Here is a 19326-nt window from a genome sequence, read left to right as displayed (position 1 = left end):
TAATTCAAGAGGTAGAAAAGAAATGTGAGGGATCAGGAAAAAAAACTTCTAAAAGTAGTCCGCATCTATACATACATGTGAAAGATTGAGTTCAAATACAAAATATGGATTGCTCTTGCACATTGTCTGCCCTTAGTTTTATTGATGTAGATATCTATTGAAACTACAAAGTGTAGATTTAACAAAATCATGGCTACTCACCGCTATAATCACTAGTGGAAAAAACGCTTTTTAAGTCGGTTAAAATTGACTTTTTAAGTCGGTTCCGCGTCTGACTTAAGAAAAGCCGACATAAGAAGTATTGACGTCTTAAGTCGGATTTGGAAACTGACTTAAAAAATACTTCTTAGGTCTGTTAGAATCCACCTCTTAAGTCGTATTTGACCTGACTTAAAAAGTACTTCTTAGGTCTGTTAGAATCCACTTCTTAAGTCAGATAAGTACCTGACTTAAAAAGTACATCTTAGGTCTGTTAGAATCCACCTCTTAAGTCGTATTTGACCTGACTTAAAAAGTACTTCTTAGGTCTGTTAGAATCCACTTCTTAAGACGGTTCCGAGCCTGACCTAATAATTACAGTCATAAGATGTATGGACTTCTTAAGTCCGATTTTGTACCCGACTTAAGAAGTTCTTTATTAAGTCGGATATAATCAACCGACCTAAAAAGTTGATTTTTTTTTTTTTTTTACGTTGGATTTTTTTTTCTACGCATGCTTTTTTTCTTTGGATATTTTTTTTTAAGCAGTTTTTTTTTTGTAATGACACTTTTATTTGGGTGGCACATATAGCATACACTGCTTGCAAAATATATAATAATAATAATAAAACCATAGAAGAAAATATTGTCATATAAAATTAAAACATCATTGTAATCAAAATAGGTACATTGCGCTTTGCACTAAAATGCAAACTCAACAGATATAACACTAGTCTTATAAAAAAAGCATAAACAAGAGTAACTACTTGGGTGAAACAACAACGTACTTATCAAAATACAATCAAAAGTAGGAACCTTAATGACTATAGCCAACATCCAACACAGAATTGCACCCTAATTCATATCATTGTCTGCACTTACTTCAATATGTTCCAATATCATGTTTCCACAGCGTTCTTGAACATTTTTAACTTCATCTTTTTGAAATGGCTTTGAATCCCGAAATATCTGAATAAATAAAAGTTGACATAACATTAAATTATTATATCAACATAAAAAATATAGTCCTAATTAATTGATACAACTTGTTAAAATAACTCTATTACTTACCTGTGTCCATGAACAAACAATAGTAGCAGATATAATGTTCAACATGTGAATCATGATGTAATAGCCACACTCATAACTAGCTTGTTGCTTTTGACTCTAAAATATAATATGATCAAATGTGAATGTCGACTAGTCAGTAATTATTATTCAAAAACTGTTATATATTTTCATTTAAATAGAAAGTTAACAACTTACGGTGGGAAAGAACCATTCTACTTTCTTTTGCTTTCTCGCACGTTGTAACTTATTATAAGCTCCCAAAGCTCTACAAAAAATTTTAGAGTCAGCAAAATATATTATTAATAGATATCCAAATGCACAAGTAATGCTCATGGACTAAAAGGTACAAAACCAGAACTGCAAACACAGTACATGGCAAAAATAACAAATCCTAAACTAACAGACACAAAGCCTACATCCATGGACTAAAAACATCTACAAACAATGACAATCCCTAAACCAAAATAAATCAAATTGCCTAGGCAACAAGAGGAAATACAATAAACTAACAGAAGAAAAACAAATGCAGGCTTCCTCACTCATAGATTTGTAGCATTAAGAAATATTCGTTAGATTTGTATAATAAAACATATCACATAGTTTATGTACGGTATATAATTTGAATACTTACGTTTCAACTATGTCACAGATTTTTTTATCCGGCTTCTTTCCCAATGAACATAGAAAGACTACTTCAAGCTTCGTAGGATTAATAATGAGCAATTGCCAATGATGACTACAAGGGCAACATACAATTTAATGTGTTAAATTAATTTATATCAATTATAAGTGATTGACTTTATCAAGAAAAAAAAATTCTTACTTGTTTAAATAAGGAGCAATGTAACATTCTTTTTTATCATCACACATCTTCTTTTGTATGTAGGACTGAACACTACCACGCTCATTTTGACTATGAGTGAATTGCGGATCAATAAATCCATAAACGTTATTGTTGCCCAATTCCATACAACGACGATGAAGATATCTACAACATATTAAAAGTTATTTACATTATAAATGAAATTAAGTTAATCATAAATTAATAAATTTAAAAATAAAATATACTTACATAAGCCACACTTGTAAAATACTGATCCCTAATTCTTTTGTACCCATACACAAGTCTACAATATCTTCCCTTGGGAGCTCAATAAAGGCATTTGTCCCACCGAATTCAACATTAAACTTCAAATTTTGATCTATATACATTGCCTTTACCCCTAATTTTTGACAGATAGGTTCCGACTTTTTCGGTGGAGCATCATATTTCTTAGATCGAACATGCTAAATATGATAAAATATTAGACAACATATTTAAAAGATCTCAATTGTGTAAAAAGATAATAATAATTGTAATGAATACCTTGTTAGAAATAAGTTGCAAAAGTCTTTTGGGCCATTGAATGAAAGTATTGGGGGCGTCACCAACAGTTGTAACCTCATCAGTCGGCACAGGTAATTTAGCATTTGCATATATCACTTTGGTAACAGCCACTCTCACCATATCATTATTTAACACTTGATTATGTATATTGGGCCCCAACCTATACACATTAGCATATGCCACTACATGATTGCTTCCTTCAATATACAATTCACACTCTTCAGGAATATCCTCCGGATCATCATCTGACATATGCGGCAACTCTAAACAACTAGCCTTTGTGCTCTCATATTGTAGAGTGGTATTTGGAGAACAAACTGGGTTATTTGTGTATTTTTTAGAGAAAGCTGGCAACGAAGATATATCCCGCATCACTTGCGCTGTAATATCCTTAGTAAGCTCAGCCTTTATGGCCTCTATTTGTTCTTTATTCATAACAGGAGGGGTACCGGAATATTTACAAGAATGAGATCTAAAGTATTCTCGAATCCCCACACCCCCACCAACACCCCGAACCCGACCAGGGTGCTCACCTCGCCCTGTGGCTTCTGTCAAAATATCGTGTCGTCCTTGTGGGACAAAGGTCCCTTCTGACACCAGAGCATCCTACAAATATCATCAGTTCAAAATCAATAATTAGTAAAAAACTGATCAATATACTCGCAAAATAGATCAACATATGTTTGCAACAGACCAATAAAACAATGTTTTTACATTATTTAAACTAAAGGAAAACCAGCAAAAACCCACATGAGACATTTAGCCCCAGAAAATTGCATATACCATGATACATTTACTATTATCAAAGGCAGAATAATTACCTCAACAAAGTTGTAGAAGCTTTAACTCATTCATAGGGATACTTATACATGGCATGTTGCACTTATACATCGGATGAAACAAACATTTTTTTTTTGGTTACAAAGAGGGAAAACAAACATTGTTTTAATGGGCACACTTAAAATTTCATCAAGACCTGCATCAGATTGTATTACCTCTAATAATGCAACATGTTGTACATCATGATGCAAATGGAAGGTGGGGACTAGTTGCTCAAATTGGCCTTCCTTCCATTACTTAAAAGAGAAGATTAGACACGATGTTGAAATTGCAAACCACTTTTGGCCATTTTGCTCTGCAACATACTATTCAATTCATTCTATATTGACCAATTATACTCTTTATTTTGCTAAAAGCATTGATATGGCCAATTATATATTGCTAAAATCACATGCATAAACTCAATAAACATATGCATCAAAGACTTCATCAACTCAGCGCACAATCATAATTCATAAACATAAAAAGACATGCATAAACTCATCAAATATTACCAACTCAACAAGAATAGATAGACATAAGAGATAAGATAAGAATAAATATAACCATGAGCTATGTTATTTCAACACAGTTTTTCCAAACACATATTTGACATAGTAGACAAATTGAGTCTATACACACATATCGAGGCAGATTAAAAAATTGGGAAAAAGGCAGAAGCGCAAGAAACACAATTGTATAACTACTTACAATATTTTCTGCAATAAGACGCGTGGCTTCTGATGTATACTCTCCTGATGGTTTTAGTCGGGCTTGCTTCCACTTTTCATGACGTTGTGGTGGAGATGGAGGTGGAACCTCTGCCCCTCCAGCTGCTTCTTTTCTTTTTTTTAACTTATCTGCCATCATGTCTTTCTCGAGCAAAGCATATCCGCCTTGAGACAATCTATGGGGATATTTATTATAAGACTGAGCCACCTGCCCCTTCTTTCTTTTCTCCTATTATATAGCACAATAATTCATTACGTAGTACTAAATAATTTGTTGATTGATGAACTAAATAATAAAGCCAACTAACCAGAAAGGCAGGGTCCTCTCGCGACTTAACAAAATCGTTCCACGTTTCTTTACCAATATAAGAGTAATCATCAGCAGCAGATTTGCCAAACTTATTTCCTTTCTCGTCTATATATCTACTGGTTAAGCTGTTTTTAAAGGCCTTCCAACGCTCACCCGCATATATCATCGTTTTCTTATCAGCAGCAGCATTTTTAGGAATATCCCATACTTGCTATGTCACACAACAAATAGAAGATTTAGTACATATCAAAATACTGAAGTTATGTACAATTGTGATAAACACAATTAAAATTACCTTAAGTCCTGTCCAAATTTCATTTCTGTCTTCGCTACCAACCTTATCCCACTCATCAATCAGAATACTGATTTTCTCTCGAGCAAGGGAAGCCACATGATACTTGAAATCATGTGCATTTTTCCCTATAGGACGTCCATCTGAATTGAAATCAATCGATTTTCTCTCACCCCGTGCTGACAAAAGTTCCAACTTTTTCATCCGGGTGCAACCTCTTACATTTTTTTTGGTTGATTGAGTATTCAACCCACTTTGAGAAGGAGTTGATGCATCAGCCATGTGTCTGTTTAGAGAGAAAAAAAATATATAATAATGGTCAATAACAATTCAAGCTCAATAATATGAAATATAAGGGGGATTATATGATCAAAACTATTGTACATGAGACAATAAAAAAATTTACTTAAAAATTGCATATTTAGATCAAAATGTTTGATTGATTGTCAAAATGAGGCACCATGCCTTTAAATACAATGGTCAATGCTAATAGAATAAAATGACATAAAATAAACTAATATTTAAAATAAACTAATATCCTAATATTAATTTCCTGTTACAGTTTGAGTATTTTCCCATATCCCTTCTTCATGATCCTCACGAGTGGCATACACCTCGTCACCAATCGTATCTTCAACTAAAGTTGGCACCCGTTGTGAGAAAGAAGGAGTCTCATAAATATCTAGCGTTGCATGCTCACTGTCATTAGGTCTGTGGTTGCATTTACCTTTGAGAACCACTGACCACTTTTTGTTAGAACTAGAAGGGTCTCTAACATAAAACACTTGTTTTGCTTGAGATGCCATAATAAAAGGTTCATCCGTATAAGCTATATTTTCAAGGTTCACCAACGTAAAACCAAATTCATCAATTTTAACACCATTTTTTGTATCAACCCATTTACATTTAAACAGAGGAACCCTAAATGTAATGAAATCAATATCCCAAATCTCTTCTATGATCCCATAGTAAGGTATTGATGCCATAACAGGATTTTTATCTTTTGAACTAGAGAAGTGCATGGACTCAGCTACAACCATAACCCCACTGTTTTGCACGGTACTGGTGTCATCCTGAGTCTTTGTATAGAATGTAAAATTATTGATATCATAGCCAGTCCAAGTTATGACATCAAATTTAGCCCCCCTTGCTAGACGTTTTAATGTTTCAGAACATGTATTGTCAGCTAAAATGGTTTCTTTAAACCACTTTAAGAAAGTCTTGTTATGCTCATTCAAAACCCATTTTTCGTTCATTCGAGGAAATGTTTCTTTGACAATCTTTTTGTGAGCAGAAATGTAAGGTTGAACTTCATCAGTATTATTCAATATATACAATTGTGCTCGAAGTACCTCCTCTCGACCCATGCGTTTAAGTTTTAAACCCCGAATACCTCCAAATCTTCCACCATGACGAGACATAGGAATTCCTATAGCATCCGCTTCAGACATGTAGTTAGAACAAAACTCAATAGCTTCTTCTGCGATGTATCTCTCAACAATAGATGCTTCAGGACGATGTTGATTCTTCACATACCCTTTTAAGATCTTCATGTATCGCTCAATTGGATACATCCACCTCAAATAAACAGGACCACACAATCTAATCTCCCTCACTAGATGAACAATTAGGTGAACCATGATATCGAAAAAAGAAGGAGGAAAATACATCTCCAGTTGGCACAAGATAACAGCAGCTTCATTTTCCAACTCATCTAATTTTTTAGGATCAATGACTTTGCTACAAATAGCATTGAAGAATAAGCAAAGCCTAGTTAAGACAACTCTAACCTTTTTAGGCAATATGCCACGAATAGCAACTGGTAGTAGTTGTTGCATCAATACGTGACAATCATGAGACTTTAGGCCAACCAATTTCAAATCTTTCGATGAGACAAGACTCTTGACATTTGAAGAGTAACCATGAGGCACTTTTATGCTACGTAGACACTCACAAAAGCTTTTCTTCTCATTTCTTGACAAAGTATGACAAGCCGGAGGCAAATATGTTCGCTTACCAGATGACTTTGGAGCTAATTGTTGTCGTATACCCATCTCAACCATATCTAAACGAGAATTTGCATTATCCTTTGTTTTGCCCGGAATGTTGAGTAGTGTTCCGATTACACTATCACACACATTTTTCTCCACATGCATTACATCGATACAGTGTCTAATGATGACATCTAGTCATTTGTTAATTTTAATTATAATTCTACAACATTTTAGTTAGTTTTTAGGAATATTGCATGGTCAAAGAGAAGAATTTATGAAGAAATTGACATATCCAAGAGTTTGAAGAGAGAAGACCAAAATGAACAAAAATACTTAAAAAAATAATGAAGTTTTGATGAAGCATCTTCTGTTTTTCTCGCGTCGCGGCACTTATTTCTTCATGGCGCGATTCTACAATTGGACTGGCACGTGACGTCATCAAAGCATAAGCAAAGTGATACAATCCAATATTTTAATGACGTGTCAGTTAAATCAAGTTAGTGGGATGCGATGTGTCACGTGAGGGAGGGGATTTGGCTTTTCTTATGCATATATAAAGGCAGCAGCTATTGATTAGGATTATAACTTCCTGAGAGAAAATACGTGCGGCAGCGGCAGTGAAGAGAATAAAATTCAAGGGTTTCGCCGTCGCGATCTTCATCGGTTATTCATGTATAATTTTCCTAACTCTTTTATTATGTCAATTATTATTATGAGTAACTAATCTCATTAGATTAGGAATTATAGATGATTCTCTTTGTAACTATCTGAGCCATGTAACTACGTGTTCTAGTTTATTCAATGAAAACTTATAATTATTCAGTTAATCTTGTGTTTATTGCTTTTCGTTAATTGATCACTTTCGAATTGATTTTAAGTTATAAATCACTATTGACCCTAGGGTTTATACTGGAACTAGATTAATTGTTTGCCAATCGTAATTGCTTTAGGAATAAAGAATTAGTTGGTATGATTAAGAATTTAACGTTCATTCATGCTTTTTATAATATTAGTCTCACCTAAGGAATTAGGGTGCTATATTAGATAAACGGGATCGATGAGCCAAGGAATTGGACTCGGTCTATTTTGTTAAATTATCGTAATTATAAGAATTTTATTGTTGAGGGCTAGAACCTAGAGTACCAGATAGGGACAAAGAGAGGATTCAAAATAATTTCTAATCGTCTTTCTCTCATAAAAGTTTACGTTTCAACTTTCTTGCAATTTTAATTATTGTCATTGTTACTACAAATCAATCTGAAAACCCCCCTTTGCAATTTACTTATTAATCTTAAATTCATTGAATTGTTTCGTTGAAATAAGAACAATCCCTGTGGATACGAATCTTATAAATTTTATTACTTAACGACGAATTTAGTTCACTTGCTAAAATTGTCATCAAGTTTTTGGCGCCGTTGCCGGGGATTGTTGATTAATTTCAACAAGGCAATTTCGTTTTATTTAGGATTTACTTATTTTTAGTTTTAAAAAAAAAATAAAAAATTTAAAAAAATCATACTTTATTTATTCATATTGAACAGTGCTATTGAGGTATTTTCTTGTTGTTTATGCGAGGTAAAAAAGTTGCAACAGAGCTTCTTTTTGATTCTGAAATCGAGAAGACTGCAAAGGCGAACAGGAAAGCAGTACGGTTAGCACGGTTAGCTGAGCAAGAGCTGGCTGAAGTATCAAAAGGAATTCCATCAGACACAGGTTCTCAGTTTGAAGAAGAAGGCACGATGGCCGAAGACCCACTACCGCCGCCTAGGCGTACCATGGGAGACTATTGTCGCAGAACAGATGCAGGACAAATTTCTATGGGGTTCCAACCGGCGAATCCTGTGACATTTGACATCAAGAATATAGTTCTCACCGGGCTAAGGGATAAACAATTTGATGGAAGTGCAACCAGAGATCCATGGGAGCATCTGGAACGCTTTTATGAGACATGTACTATGTGTCGTCCTGAAGGTTACACTGATAGTCAAATTAAACTCAGGTTGTTTGGGTTTACTTTGATGGGAAGAGCAAAAGACTGGTTGCAGTGTATTCCGAGTGGTACCATAAACACTTGGAAAGAGCTCGAAGATAAATTTTTGGAGCGTTATTTTACTAATGATATGTTTCTGGCAAGAAGGGCTGATATTACTGATTTTGAACAGGGCGAGTCAGAGTCTCTATATGAAGCCTACGAGCATTTCAAATTGTTATTGAGGAAATGTCCGAATCACTCTTTGGACAACATGGAACAAATGCAGATATTTATCAGAGGTCTGAGAATGCAATCCAGAATGCTTATAGATGCCTCAGCTGGAGGTACAATTAGAAATAAAAATGAGGATGAAGTCAGACAATTGGTGGAGAACATGTGCATGAATGAGTATCGTTCCAAAAGTGACAGGAAGAGAGGTGTGATCGCAGTTGACACAAACACAGCTCTACTAGCCCAGATCGAGATATTAAACAAAAAGTTAGCTGCAAAGTCTTTAGCAGAGGTGAATGCTAGTCAGGCTCAAGAAGTCAAATGTGATTTTTGCCACGGGCCACACGCTAATGGAATGTGTTCACCTGAAGCTGGAGAAGTTAATTATGCCGGAGGATATCAGAAAAATAACCCTTATTCCAACACATATAACCCAGGTTGGAAAGATCACCCTGATCTGCAGTGGGGTAATCAAGGTAATTCTTCTCAAGGGAACTCTCAAAATCCACCATCTAGAAAATCATCTCCCTTGGAAGAAACAATTAATAAGTTCATGCAGATGACTCAGAGTAACTTCGAAGCCATGAGAGCCAGTCAAGAAACATCCAACAGAAATCATGAAGCTTCCATCCGAAATCTTGAAATACAAATTGGGCAAATATCAAAACAGGTGGTTGCTCAGTCTAATGGGGGTTTTGCTGGAAACACGTTGGATAATCCAAGGAATGAGAGTTGTAATGCCATTGGGTTGAGAAGTAGAGTTGTACCATCGGTAGTAAGTAAAAAGAGTGAGAAAATAAAAGAGTCTGAAGTAGAGAAAAAGAGTGAAACTGAGGGAGAAGTAGAAAATGAGTGGTTGATTGTAAATGATGGAGAAGTAGAAAAAGAGGGTGGAGTCGAAAAAAATGAGAGACTAGAGGAAGAAAAAAATGAGAATGAGAATAAGGGAAACACTGAGGGAGAAGTCGAAAAGATAGAAAAATTAATTGATGCAGATTCGATGCTCAGAAAAACCAAAGCCCAACTTCTCAAGGAACATGGGAAAGAGCAGGTAATTCCTTCTTATGTGAAGCTTCCATATCCTCGCCTTAAGAAAAAGAAAGAAAAGGAAGAAGGGCAATTCAAAAGGTTCGTAGAGGTGTTCAAAAATTTGCAAATTAATGTTCCCTTCAGTGAAGCTTTGGAGCAGATGCCGATATATGCCAAGTTTATGAAAGATCTCTTGTCAGGTAAGAGGAAACTTAGGGATGACGAGAATGTTACCTTGTCTGAGGAGTGTAGTGCAATTTTGCAAAGGAAGCTTCCCCCGAAGTTGAAAGACCCTGGGAGTTTCACTATTCCGTGTTCAATTGGTAAGGTAAAAGTTGAAAGAGCTCTTTGTGATTTAGGCGCTAGTATTAATTTGATGCCGCTATCCATGGTAAGGAAGCTTGATTGTGGGGAACCTAAGCCAACAAAAATGACTTTGACATTGGCTGATCGCTCCATCACGTATCCCTATGGAGTTCTTGAAGACGTGTTGGTAAAAGTTAATGATTTATTTTTTCCAGCCGATTTTGTTATACTTGATATGAATGAAGACTCAGAAGTCCCCTTATTGTTGGGAAGACCATTCTTGGCTACCGGTAGAGCGTTGATAGATGTGGAGTTAGGTGAGCTAATGTTGAGGTTTCAAAATGAACAAGTGACTTTTAATGTATTTGAGTCTATGCGTCATCAGAATGAAAACCCTCAATGTTACCAGGTTGGTGTAGTTGAAGAGTTAGAGGAGGAAATTGCTCAAGATGAGCCACCAATTAGATCAATCGAGCAAGTTAATGTTCTTGCTGAAGAAAACAAAAAGAAGGGAGGAAGCATGAAACATATGAAAGCTCCTATGGAAACTCCAAAATCACCTCTGAAAAAGAAAAGAAAAAAATGGAGGAACAAGTGGGAGAGGTTTAGGAAGCTGACACTTGAAAATATGGTCTTTGTTTCTAAAAAGGATGATATATGCCCCAAGAAGGAGAAGGTTGAAATAACTATCAAGTATCCACCCTAACATTGGTGGGTAGATCGTCAAGCTCGGGACGTTAAACACGCGCTTGATGGGAGGCAACCCATCCGGTATGTTTTATTTCAGTCTTTATTTTTAGTCAAAAAAAAAATATAACAAAAAAAAAAAACAAAAAAGAGAGACTATCAATGATGTCATTTGCTAACAATCCCTTGTGTTTCATCTTTATGTTGTCTTGTTTATTATCAAGTTTAATGTTTTTATGTCTTTTCAGAATTGTTAGTGTGTTAATACCTGAATTTGCATGATGAAAATCTCTTAGACTTGCACATAAAAGAATAACAGACGTGTGACTGCTCATGAAAGTGCGATGGTTAAAGAGACAAAGAGATGAATTGGAAAGATGGAGTTTTGCACGGTGTACAAGTTTAACTTTCAGATACCTCAGCTGGTGAGCATATTGAGCCAAATAAATTCCATGGTATACCCTTTTCTTTCACATCTTATGAGTGTATCCATGCTTTGTATATTTTCTAGAACTTGCGACTATTCTCTACTGTTGATTGGTTTTGCATTTACACACATAGAGGCACATTTGTTTGGTACTCCGAGCCTTTTCAAGCTACCCTGTTTATTATTTATCCGTTGCTAAACCAAATTGAGCCTAAAAAAAAAAAAAAATTCTCGTTTCTTTCGGTGACATACCAAATTATAAGCCTTTTAGACCTGAAATTTTTATCTGTTTGCCCTCCTTGGAGTTTGGTAGAAGCTTTAAATTTTCTTGTCATGGCATTATTTTAAGTTTGGGGTTGCTTTTGGAATTAGCAACATCTTAAGTTTGGGGTAGGGGTACTAGAGAACTTAAAAAATAATGATAATAATAACAAGAGACTCACAAAAATAATTGAGTTTTCTTCAAAAAAATAAAGAGCCATTAATCATGAAAAATAGTGGCATCTTAAAAAAAAAAAGAGAAAAAAAAATTGAAAGATAAGTTCTCTAGGTACCTTATTAACAATGAATTGAGCCCTGGTAATGGTAATGCTTCAACAAGGAATAGTAGTGGATACCTAACTCCAATTTAGCCTACTTTTCCTAAAATTATCCCACCATTTACCCAAGCCAAGTTATAACCCTCAAGACCTCAAAAATGTGTGCGATGTATTTACTTTGATTGACATTTAGAATTTTTTTCAAGCTTATGGTAAAATAGCATTTGCATGTTGATGGAGTGAATACCCTGTCAAATTGAGTGAATTGGTGAGTGAGAGATAAGGTTGAACTTTGAACATTGTGTGGAACGGTCATTGGACCAAATTTGATTCAAGTCTTGGAAGCCAAAGTGTTGATTGAGCAGGATCACGGAAGTTAACACCGGTGGTTCTATTGCCGGATGAAGAGAAAAAGGTTTATGAGATTTTTATCATTCAAATTAATTTGTTAATTCCCTGACAATTTTGTTTTGACAGACATGTCACTTGAGGACAAGTAACAGTTCAAGTTTGGGGTTGTGATGACATCTAGTCATTTGTTAATTTTAATTATAATTCTACAACATTTTAGTTAGTTTTTAGGAATATTGCATGGTCAAAGAGAAGAATTTATGAAGAAATTGACATATCCAAGAGTTTGAAGAGAGAAGACCAAAATGAACAAAAATACTTAAAAAAATAATGAAGTTTTGATGAAGCATCTTCTGTTTTTCTCGCGTCGCGGCACTTATTTCTTCATGGCGCGATTCTACAATTGGACTGGCACGTGACGTCATCAAAGCATAAGCAAAGTGATACAATCCAATATTTTAATGACGTGTCAGTTAAATCAAGTTAGTGGGATGCGATGTGTCACGTGAGGGAGGGGATTTGGCTTTTCTTATGCATATATAAAGGCAGCAGCTATTGATTAGGATTATAACTTCCTGAGAGAAAATACGTGCGGCAGCGGCAGTGAAGAGAATAAAATTCAAGGGTTTCGCCGTCGCGATCTTCATCGGTTATTCATGTATAATTTTCCTAACTCTTTTATTATGTCAATTATTATTATGAGTAACTAATCTCATTAGATTAGGAATTATAGATGATTCTCTTTGTAACTATCTGAGCCATGTAACTACGTGTTCTAGTTTATTCAATGAAAACTTATAATTATTCAGTTAATCTTGTGTTTATTGCTTTTCGTTAATTGATCACTTTCGAATTGATTTTAAGTTATAAATCACTATTGACCCTAGGGTTTATACTGGAACTAGATTAATTGTTTGCCAATCGTAATTGCTTTAGGAATAAAGAATTAGTTGGTATGATTAAGAATTTAACGTTCATTCATGCTTTTTATAATATTAGTCTCACCTAAGGAATTAGGGTGCTATATTAGATAAACGGGATCGATGAGCCAAGGAATTGGACTCGGTCTATTTTGTTAAATTATCGTAATTATAAGAATTTTATTGTTGAGGGCTAGAACCTAGAGTACCAGATAGGGACAAAGAGAGGATTCAAAATAATTTCTAATCGTCTTTCTCTCATAAAAGTTTACGTTTCAACTTTCTTGCAATTTTAATTATTGTCATTGTTACTACAAATCAATCTGAAAACCCCCCTTTGCAATTTACTTATTAATCTTAAATTCATTGAATTGTTTCGTTGAAATAAGAACAATCCCTGTGGATACGAATCTTATAAATTTTATTACTTAACGACGAATTTAGTTCACTTGCTAAAATTGTCATCATCTAACATCTAGATTGCACCAGTAAGGTAGATTAAATAACACCGACCTTTTCTTCCATATATTTGTATCAGTCGTTTGTTGTTCGTGCTTTCCAAATAGAATATTGACATCCTGGACCCGTCCAAAAACTTCCTCTCCAGTTAAGGCTTGTGGAGCAATTCCATTTTCTTGGTCTCCATTAAACGCCTTTCTTAACCTGCGATATGGGTGATTAGGTTTGAGAAATTTTCGATGCCCAAGGTAAACTGTCTTCTTTCCATTTTTTAATTGTTGGAAGCATGTATTCTCTTCACATATAGGGCATGCCTTATGTCCTTTAACACTATAACCGGACAAATTTCCATATGCAGGAAAATCATTGATAGTGCAAAATAACATTGCACGCATCTTGAAATTCTCGTTGGAATACCCATCAAGCACATCAACACCTTCCTCCCAGAGCATTCTCAAGTCTTCAATCAAAGGACTTAGATAAACATCTATATCATTTCCTGGCTGCTTTGGGCCCGAAATCATCATAGATAACATAATATATTTTCGTTTCATACAAATTAAAGGAGACAAATTATAGATAATTAATAGAACAGGCCATGAACTATGAATACTGCTTAAGTTTCCATATGGGTTCATTCCATCTGTCGCAAGTCCAAGCCTAAGGTTTCTTGCCTCATTACCGAAATCCGGATACAAATCATCAATTTTCTTCCATTGCAAAGAATCAGCTGGATGACGAAGTTGTCCGTCACGTTCCCTCTCAATCGCATGCCATCTAATATTCTTGGCATCGTTTGCATTAGCAAATAATCTTTTAAACCTTGGAATTATTGGAAGATACCACAACACCTTTGCAGGAGGACGCTTTGTGTTTTCATCACTATTCAAATCATCATCCTTCAATTTGAAACGTGATTGCCCGCATGTGGGACAATCCTTCAATTCTTCATACTCATTTCGGTATAATATGCAATCATTAGGGCATGCATGTATTTTCTTGTACTCCATACCCATCGGACACAATATCTTCTTTGCCTCATAGTTACGATTTGGCAATTTGTTACCTTCAGGGAGCATTTCACACAACAACTCTAGTAGTTCAGTAAAACTTTTATCCGTCCATCCATTTCTTGCCTTCAAGTTGAATAATCTCAACACCGCATATAACCGTGTGAAGTTAGTGCATCCCGGATACAACGGCTCTTCATTGTCACCGCGCAAACTATCGTACATATGAGCACGTTGAAAATACTCGGGTCCAATATCATTAATCATATCCTCTAACCGACAGTCCATATCTACATCAACTACCTCCCTTTCCGGCGCACTTTGCATGTCTTTTGACGGTTCACCGTGCCATATCCAATTGGTATAACTTTCGCAAATACCCTCACAAACAAGGTGATTTCGTATTTCATCTATTAAAAGTTGTGGCGCTCTATTTAAACATTTAACACAAGGACAAAAAAACCTATTATTATTAGGAAGTTTTTCACGAGCATATTGAAAAAACTCTTCCATTCCATTTTCGAACTCTGCACCTAAACGATTAGCTTTCATCCAACTACGATCCATAACTACTTCTGGAAAAAATAAACATCCACAAAGATTAAGGATGGAACAAAGACAACTTCACTCTAAGTGAAGCACGTGCTTGAGGAGGTTTAATTAAACCACTCTAATTTGTGATGGTGGTTAGAAGATGCGAAACAGTGAGGATGATAGAGTTTCAAGGGTAGCGGTTAATGCGATTCTGTCACAAGAGGGTTGAGTAATTGAAGGTTACCTAAGATGACAAAGAGGAAAACCTGGTGAATAAATGTGACCAAATTTAATTGTACTTTGATGAGTAGGTTTTCCGAGTCTTTATTAATTTCTACAAGCAACTCCGGATCACATTCTCCATGACAAGTCCAATACCAATAATTAGGTTTGAACCCTCTCTTAAGAATATGAAGTTTAACATCTTTGACGTGTTTGACAGGGACGTTTTTGCAATTAGAACAAGGACATCTAATATTATCATTAAGTATGCCCTCTCGTTTTAATAATGTCTTTAAATCAGTCATGTGGCTATTGTTAAATATATATTTACCAATGTATTCTAACATGTTTAAATCTATTTCTTTAGAGGTCAACAATAAGTACAAATTAATTTTATAAAACACATGATAAAATTATGATGTAATAACAATTAATATAACAATAAAATATTATTCACATATACATACCTGTGGAGAGTTATGATCTTTTTCCACCTACGGTTAGCGTTTTGATCTTGAAATCAACACCTACAAATCATGATATAAATAACACTATTATTAATTAAAACTATCCTGGTCAAGATGGTGGAAATGCAATAGCCAGTAATATATTAGTTCAGTATGGGATAACCGTTAACAAATCAATTCAGTTTTACCCAATTGTTATAACTGTTCATAAACAATAGCAATGAGAAATAGAATTACCTTTAATGGGCTGGCGGAAAATCCACGAGAGAAGAGGCTGATTTGGAACCGAGAGAGATAGAGAGAATCGTTGTGCAGCGGAGAAGAAGAGAAGGTCACGCGAGAGAGGTGAAGTGGTGGAAAAGAAAGGCTGGAACGCTTGAAGGGTGTAGCAGAGAAGTGAAGAGTTTAGCAAAAGTTTGAAGGGTCTTGCAGAGAAGAGAAGTGAAGAAAGGCTTATATGCTGAACGTGTTGTTAGCAAACAAAGTGAAACCTGTAACCTGTTGAGTAATAATATATGATTAATTTTTATCTATTTTATAAAAGATAATTTAATTTGGCTTAAATATCTCAACTAAGTTTTGTTAGTTTTATTTCATGTTACCTTATGTTTATCTTTCTTTTTTTTTTTTTTTCGATTTTGCATCTGTCAACAAACTATAAATAATTCAATTAAGTGTTTTCTGTCAATTATACTCTTAGTCAATTTGTTTTTTTCTTTTAAAAAAACTTTATTCTTTTTAATAAAACTAATTAATGTTATATATTTAAAAAAACTAAAGTTTGTTTTTTTTTTCTTTTCAAATTCTTTTAAAATAAAACTTTTATCTTTTGTCTCCGTGAGCTTAACTCAGTTGGTAGAGACATCGCACTATATATGCAGGAGCCCGGGTTCGAATCCGACACTCCACTTATTCACATATAAGGTGAATTTTCTAGCTAATAGGCTACTTGACAAAAAAAAAATCTTTTATCTTTTTTTCACAAAATAATTAATGTTGTATATTTAAAAAACAAAAGTTTGTTATTTTTTACATATAATAATAATTCCATGAAGAGTTAGAAGTCTATAAATAAGATGAGTAGTAATTGTTAAAAATTCGAAGGGCAAAGTAAAAGAAAAAAAATATAAGACTCCATGAACGTTCAAAAGGAAGAAAGAGTTGAAGACTCGTTGGAACTGCTAATGGGAGGTGAAGAGGGAGAAATAGTTGAAGACTCGTTTGACAAGATACGCGAACAAGATGACAATGAAGAAGAAGTTTCATCAAGGGTATCCATTAATATTCAAAAGGAAGAAAGAGTAGAAGACTCATTGGAACTGCTGATGGAACAAATAGTTGAAGACTCATTTGACAAGATACAAGAACTAGATGACAATGAAGAAGAAGTTTCATCAAGGGTATCCATTAATATTCAAAAGGAAGAAAGAGTAAAAGACTCATTGGAACTGCTGATGGAACAAATAGTTGAAGACTCATTTGACAAGATACAAGAACAAGATGACAATGAAGAAGTATCTTCCAAACATATTGAGATTCAACAAGAGATTAGAGAGTTGTTACATATCTGGCTTCCTAAATTTTATTGAAAATTTTGTTACTTTTTATTTTGAATTAACGTTTGTGTCTAGAACTTCATTAACTTAATTTTTTATTCCTTTTTCCTCGTAGGCAACTCACTTTGATAGCAAATCTATGAATCACAAAAAAATTGTTATACTAATTATGCGAAAATCCATATTATAGTTAGATATTAAAAATCCTATTCATGTGAATAATTTGGACAAGCATAACTTAGAGGGCAAAAATCATAACCCCGGACTAACAGATTACATGACATATGATTAGGGTGAAAGTGATATCACTATTATCTTTCGCAGTTAATTAAAAACCATATCCTCTCTACATACTAACTAGTAACTACTATATTTCACAAGTAATTAGCCAAAAACCAGTAAATCTAAAACCAAAATCCAGAAAGTATAAACAATTATCAACAAATAGAAACCTTACACAAAAAACATCAAAGTGCCTATTCAAATATGACTAAATCTTGTGGTTGAGATTGAGCGAAATATGACAAAATTGCAAGTAAAAATCAGAAAAATTAACATCAATATTAAACTTCTAACTGAGCCAAAAACAGAGGAGAAAATTGGTTTGGGATGAAAGACCAAGTTAGGGTTTTGGCACAATTTAGAAAAATCCCAATCTAAAGTTGAAAGAAAAGACTTACGAAATAAGAAGCTGAGGCTTGTTGGCATGGCTCCATGAGACATTGAGATGCGTGGAGACAAAAAGATGCATAAGGTACTTCCTTCACCGGCCGTTTTGGCCGGAGACAAAGAAAGCAAATTGAAGTTTCCTTTAGTAGTTGCGTTTGCCAGAGATATCGAGAGAACGAGCAGGGAGACTCCGCCGAAGAAAAGGAGTTCGAATGTGTGAGATATTGGTGTCGCGGATAAAGGGGGGTCGTGGAAGGAAGTTAATCGCTTATGGAGGAGCTCGCTGATAGACGTTGTTCACAGAGGGTGGATTTGAGAGTCTAGAACAGTGAGAAGAATGAGAGGATTTTTTTTTTTGGTAAAGAGGATTTGTTTTTTATGTTAAGGAGGTGAGTTCGATTCTCATATGCCACATTATAATTCAATTTATTATTAAAAATAAAGATACTTCTTAGGTCAGTTAAAGGCCACCTGACTTAACAAAAGAGGTTTCTTAAGTCAGCTCACCGACTCCTGACTTAACAAGAAGGTTTTATAAATTAATGAATTTTATTTGAATTTAATATTATTTTTTTAATATCTATTACGTCGGTTGATGAAAGAACCGACCTCAAAAAGTTTAACGTATTTACGGAGTTGCCACCGCACGTGTTCTTAAGTCAGGTGGCAACGCTAACCGACCTAAGAAGTTTTCTATAAAGTGTTTTTTCCACTAGTGAATTCTTACAAATTCACAGTGATATCAAATATGTAGATATAAAGTGAAACAGTGAAGTTGTAATTCTTACCTTTTTTGTTGCTGGATTATAGCTCATGAATCTACCATGAGGCTCACCTTCCATAATGTCAAAATAGAAATCCTTTAAATTGTATTTGTATGAAGCGTCTGTGAAATAAATTGTACCATCTTCACCTACGTCAACTCCATCAGTTAAATTGAATTTCAATCCATCATGTTCATCAGCCATAATTTCAACCTTCCCTTCTTGTGTCACTCTCAATAGTCCCTGTATTATTATTGTGCACAATTATATATCAAATGTCAAATTAAAATTTTGTGAGTTTAATTTTGTTCGTCAAGTAATATAGTGACTAAAAATTCTACCTTAAAATGAATAAGTGGAGTGTTTAAGATTCGAATCCCG

General features: G+C 34.6%; 4 protein-coding genes across 5 annotated transcripts; 1 reads left to right on the top strand and 3 right to left on the bottom strand.

The window, feature by feature from the left end:
* Positions 1-832: 832 nt before the first annotated feature.
* LOC123882433 lies at positions 833-18550 on the bottom strand. Of its 2 annotated transcripts, XM_045931290.1 has the most exons (13): positions 18193-18550; positions 16194-16454; positions 15957-16016; positions 4812-5094; positions 4515-4727; positions 4187-4435; positions 2636-3262; positions 2342-2556; positions 2093-2257; positions 1901-2005; positions 1465-1534; positions 1270-1365; positions 833-1167 (listed from the first exon to the last, which is right to left on the bottom strand). In XM_045931290.1, exons 4-13 carry the CDS (start codon positions 5088-5090, stop codon positions 1054-1056), a joined length of 2133 nt encoding a protein of 710 aa, XP_045787246.1. In that variant the 5' UTR covers positions 5091-5094; positions 15957-16016; positions 16194-16454; positions 18193-18550; the 3' UTR covers positions 833-1053. The 2 variants fall into 2 exon arrangements, with proteins under 2 accessions (XP_045787246.1, XP_045787247.1); XM_045931291.1 differs by lacking the exon at positions 16194-16454.
* LOC123922856 lies at positions 5354-6964 on the bottom strand. The gene has a single exon (XM_045975530.1). It carries the CDS (start codon positions 6962-6964, stop codon positions 5354-5356), a length of 1611 nt encoding a protein of 536 aa, XP_045831486.1.
* LOC123922855 lies at positions 8371-10864 on the top strand. Its single transcript, XM_045975529.1, has 2 exons — positions 8371-10749; positions 10838-10864. The coding sequence occupies exons 1-2, from the start codon at positions 8371-8373 to the stop codon at positions 10862-10864; spliced, it is 2406 nt and encodes an 801-aa protein (XP_045831485.1).
* LOC123922854 lies at positions 13729-15300 on the bottom strand. Its single transcript, XM_045975528.1, has one exon. It carries the CDS (start codon positions 15298-15300, stop codon positions 13729-13731), a length of 1572 nt encoding a protein of 523 aa, XP_045831484.1.
* Positions 18551-19326: the final 776 nt, after the last annotated feature.

The sequence above is a fragment of the Trifolium pratense genome, linkage group LG4 (genome assembly GCF_020283565.1).
Source record: "Trifolium pratense cultivar HEN17-A07 linkage group LG4, ARS_RC_1.1, whole genome shotgun sequence".
Classification (NCBI taxonomy): Eukaryota; Viridiplantae; Streptophyta; class Magnoliopsida; order Fabales; family Fabaceae; genus Trifolium; species Trifolium pratense.
Note: the sequence above shows the minus strand (reverse complement) of the source record. Positions and strands in the feature narration are given on the sequence as shown.

What these genes read in the sequence shown, in the direction of transcription:
- LOC123922854 (XM_045975528.1), bottom strand. Translation starts at nt 15,300, where the DNA reads ATGGATCGTAGTTGGATGAAAGCTAATCGTTTAGGTGCAGAGTTCGAA.
- LOC123882433 (XM_045931290.1), bottom strand. Translation starts at nt 5,090, where the DNA reads ATGGCTGATGCATCAACTCCTTCTCAAAGTGGGTTGAATACTCAATCA. An exon ending in AAATTTGGACAGGACTTAAG is followed by an intron (nt 4,728 to 4,811) that starts GTAATTTTAATT and finishes TGTGTGACATAG; the next exon opens with CAAGTATGGGATATTCCTAA. An exon ending in ATCTGTGACATAGTTGAAAC is followed by an intron (nt 1,535 to 1,900) that starts GTAAGTATTCAA and finishes AATTTTTTGTAG; the next exon opens with AGCTTTGGGAGCTTATAATA.
- LOC123922856 (XM_045975530.1), bottom strand. Translation starts at nt 6,964, where the DNA reads ATGCATGTGGAGAAAAATGTGTGTGATAGTGTAATCGGAACACTACTC.
- LOC123922855 (XM_045975529.1), top strand. Translation starts at nt 8,371, where the DNA reads ATGCGAGGTAAAAAAGTTGCAACAGAGCTTCTTTTTGATTCTGAAATC. An exon ending in AAAACCCTCAATGTTACCAG is followed by an intron (nt 10,750 to 10,837) that starts GTTGGTGTAGTT and finishes TTCTTGCTGAAG; the next exon opens with AAAACAAAAAGAAGGGAGGA.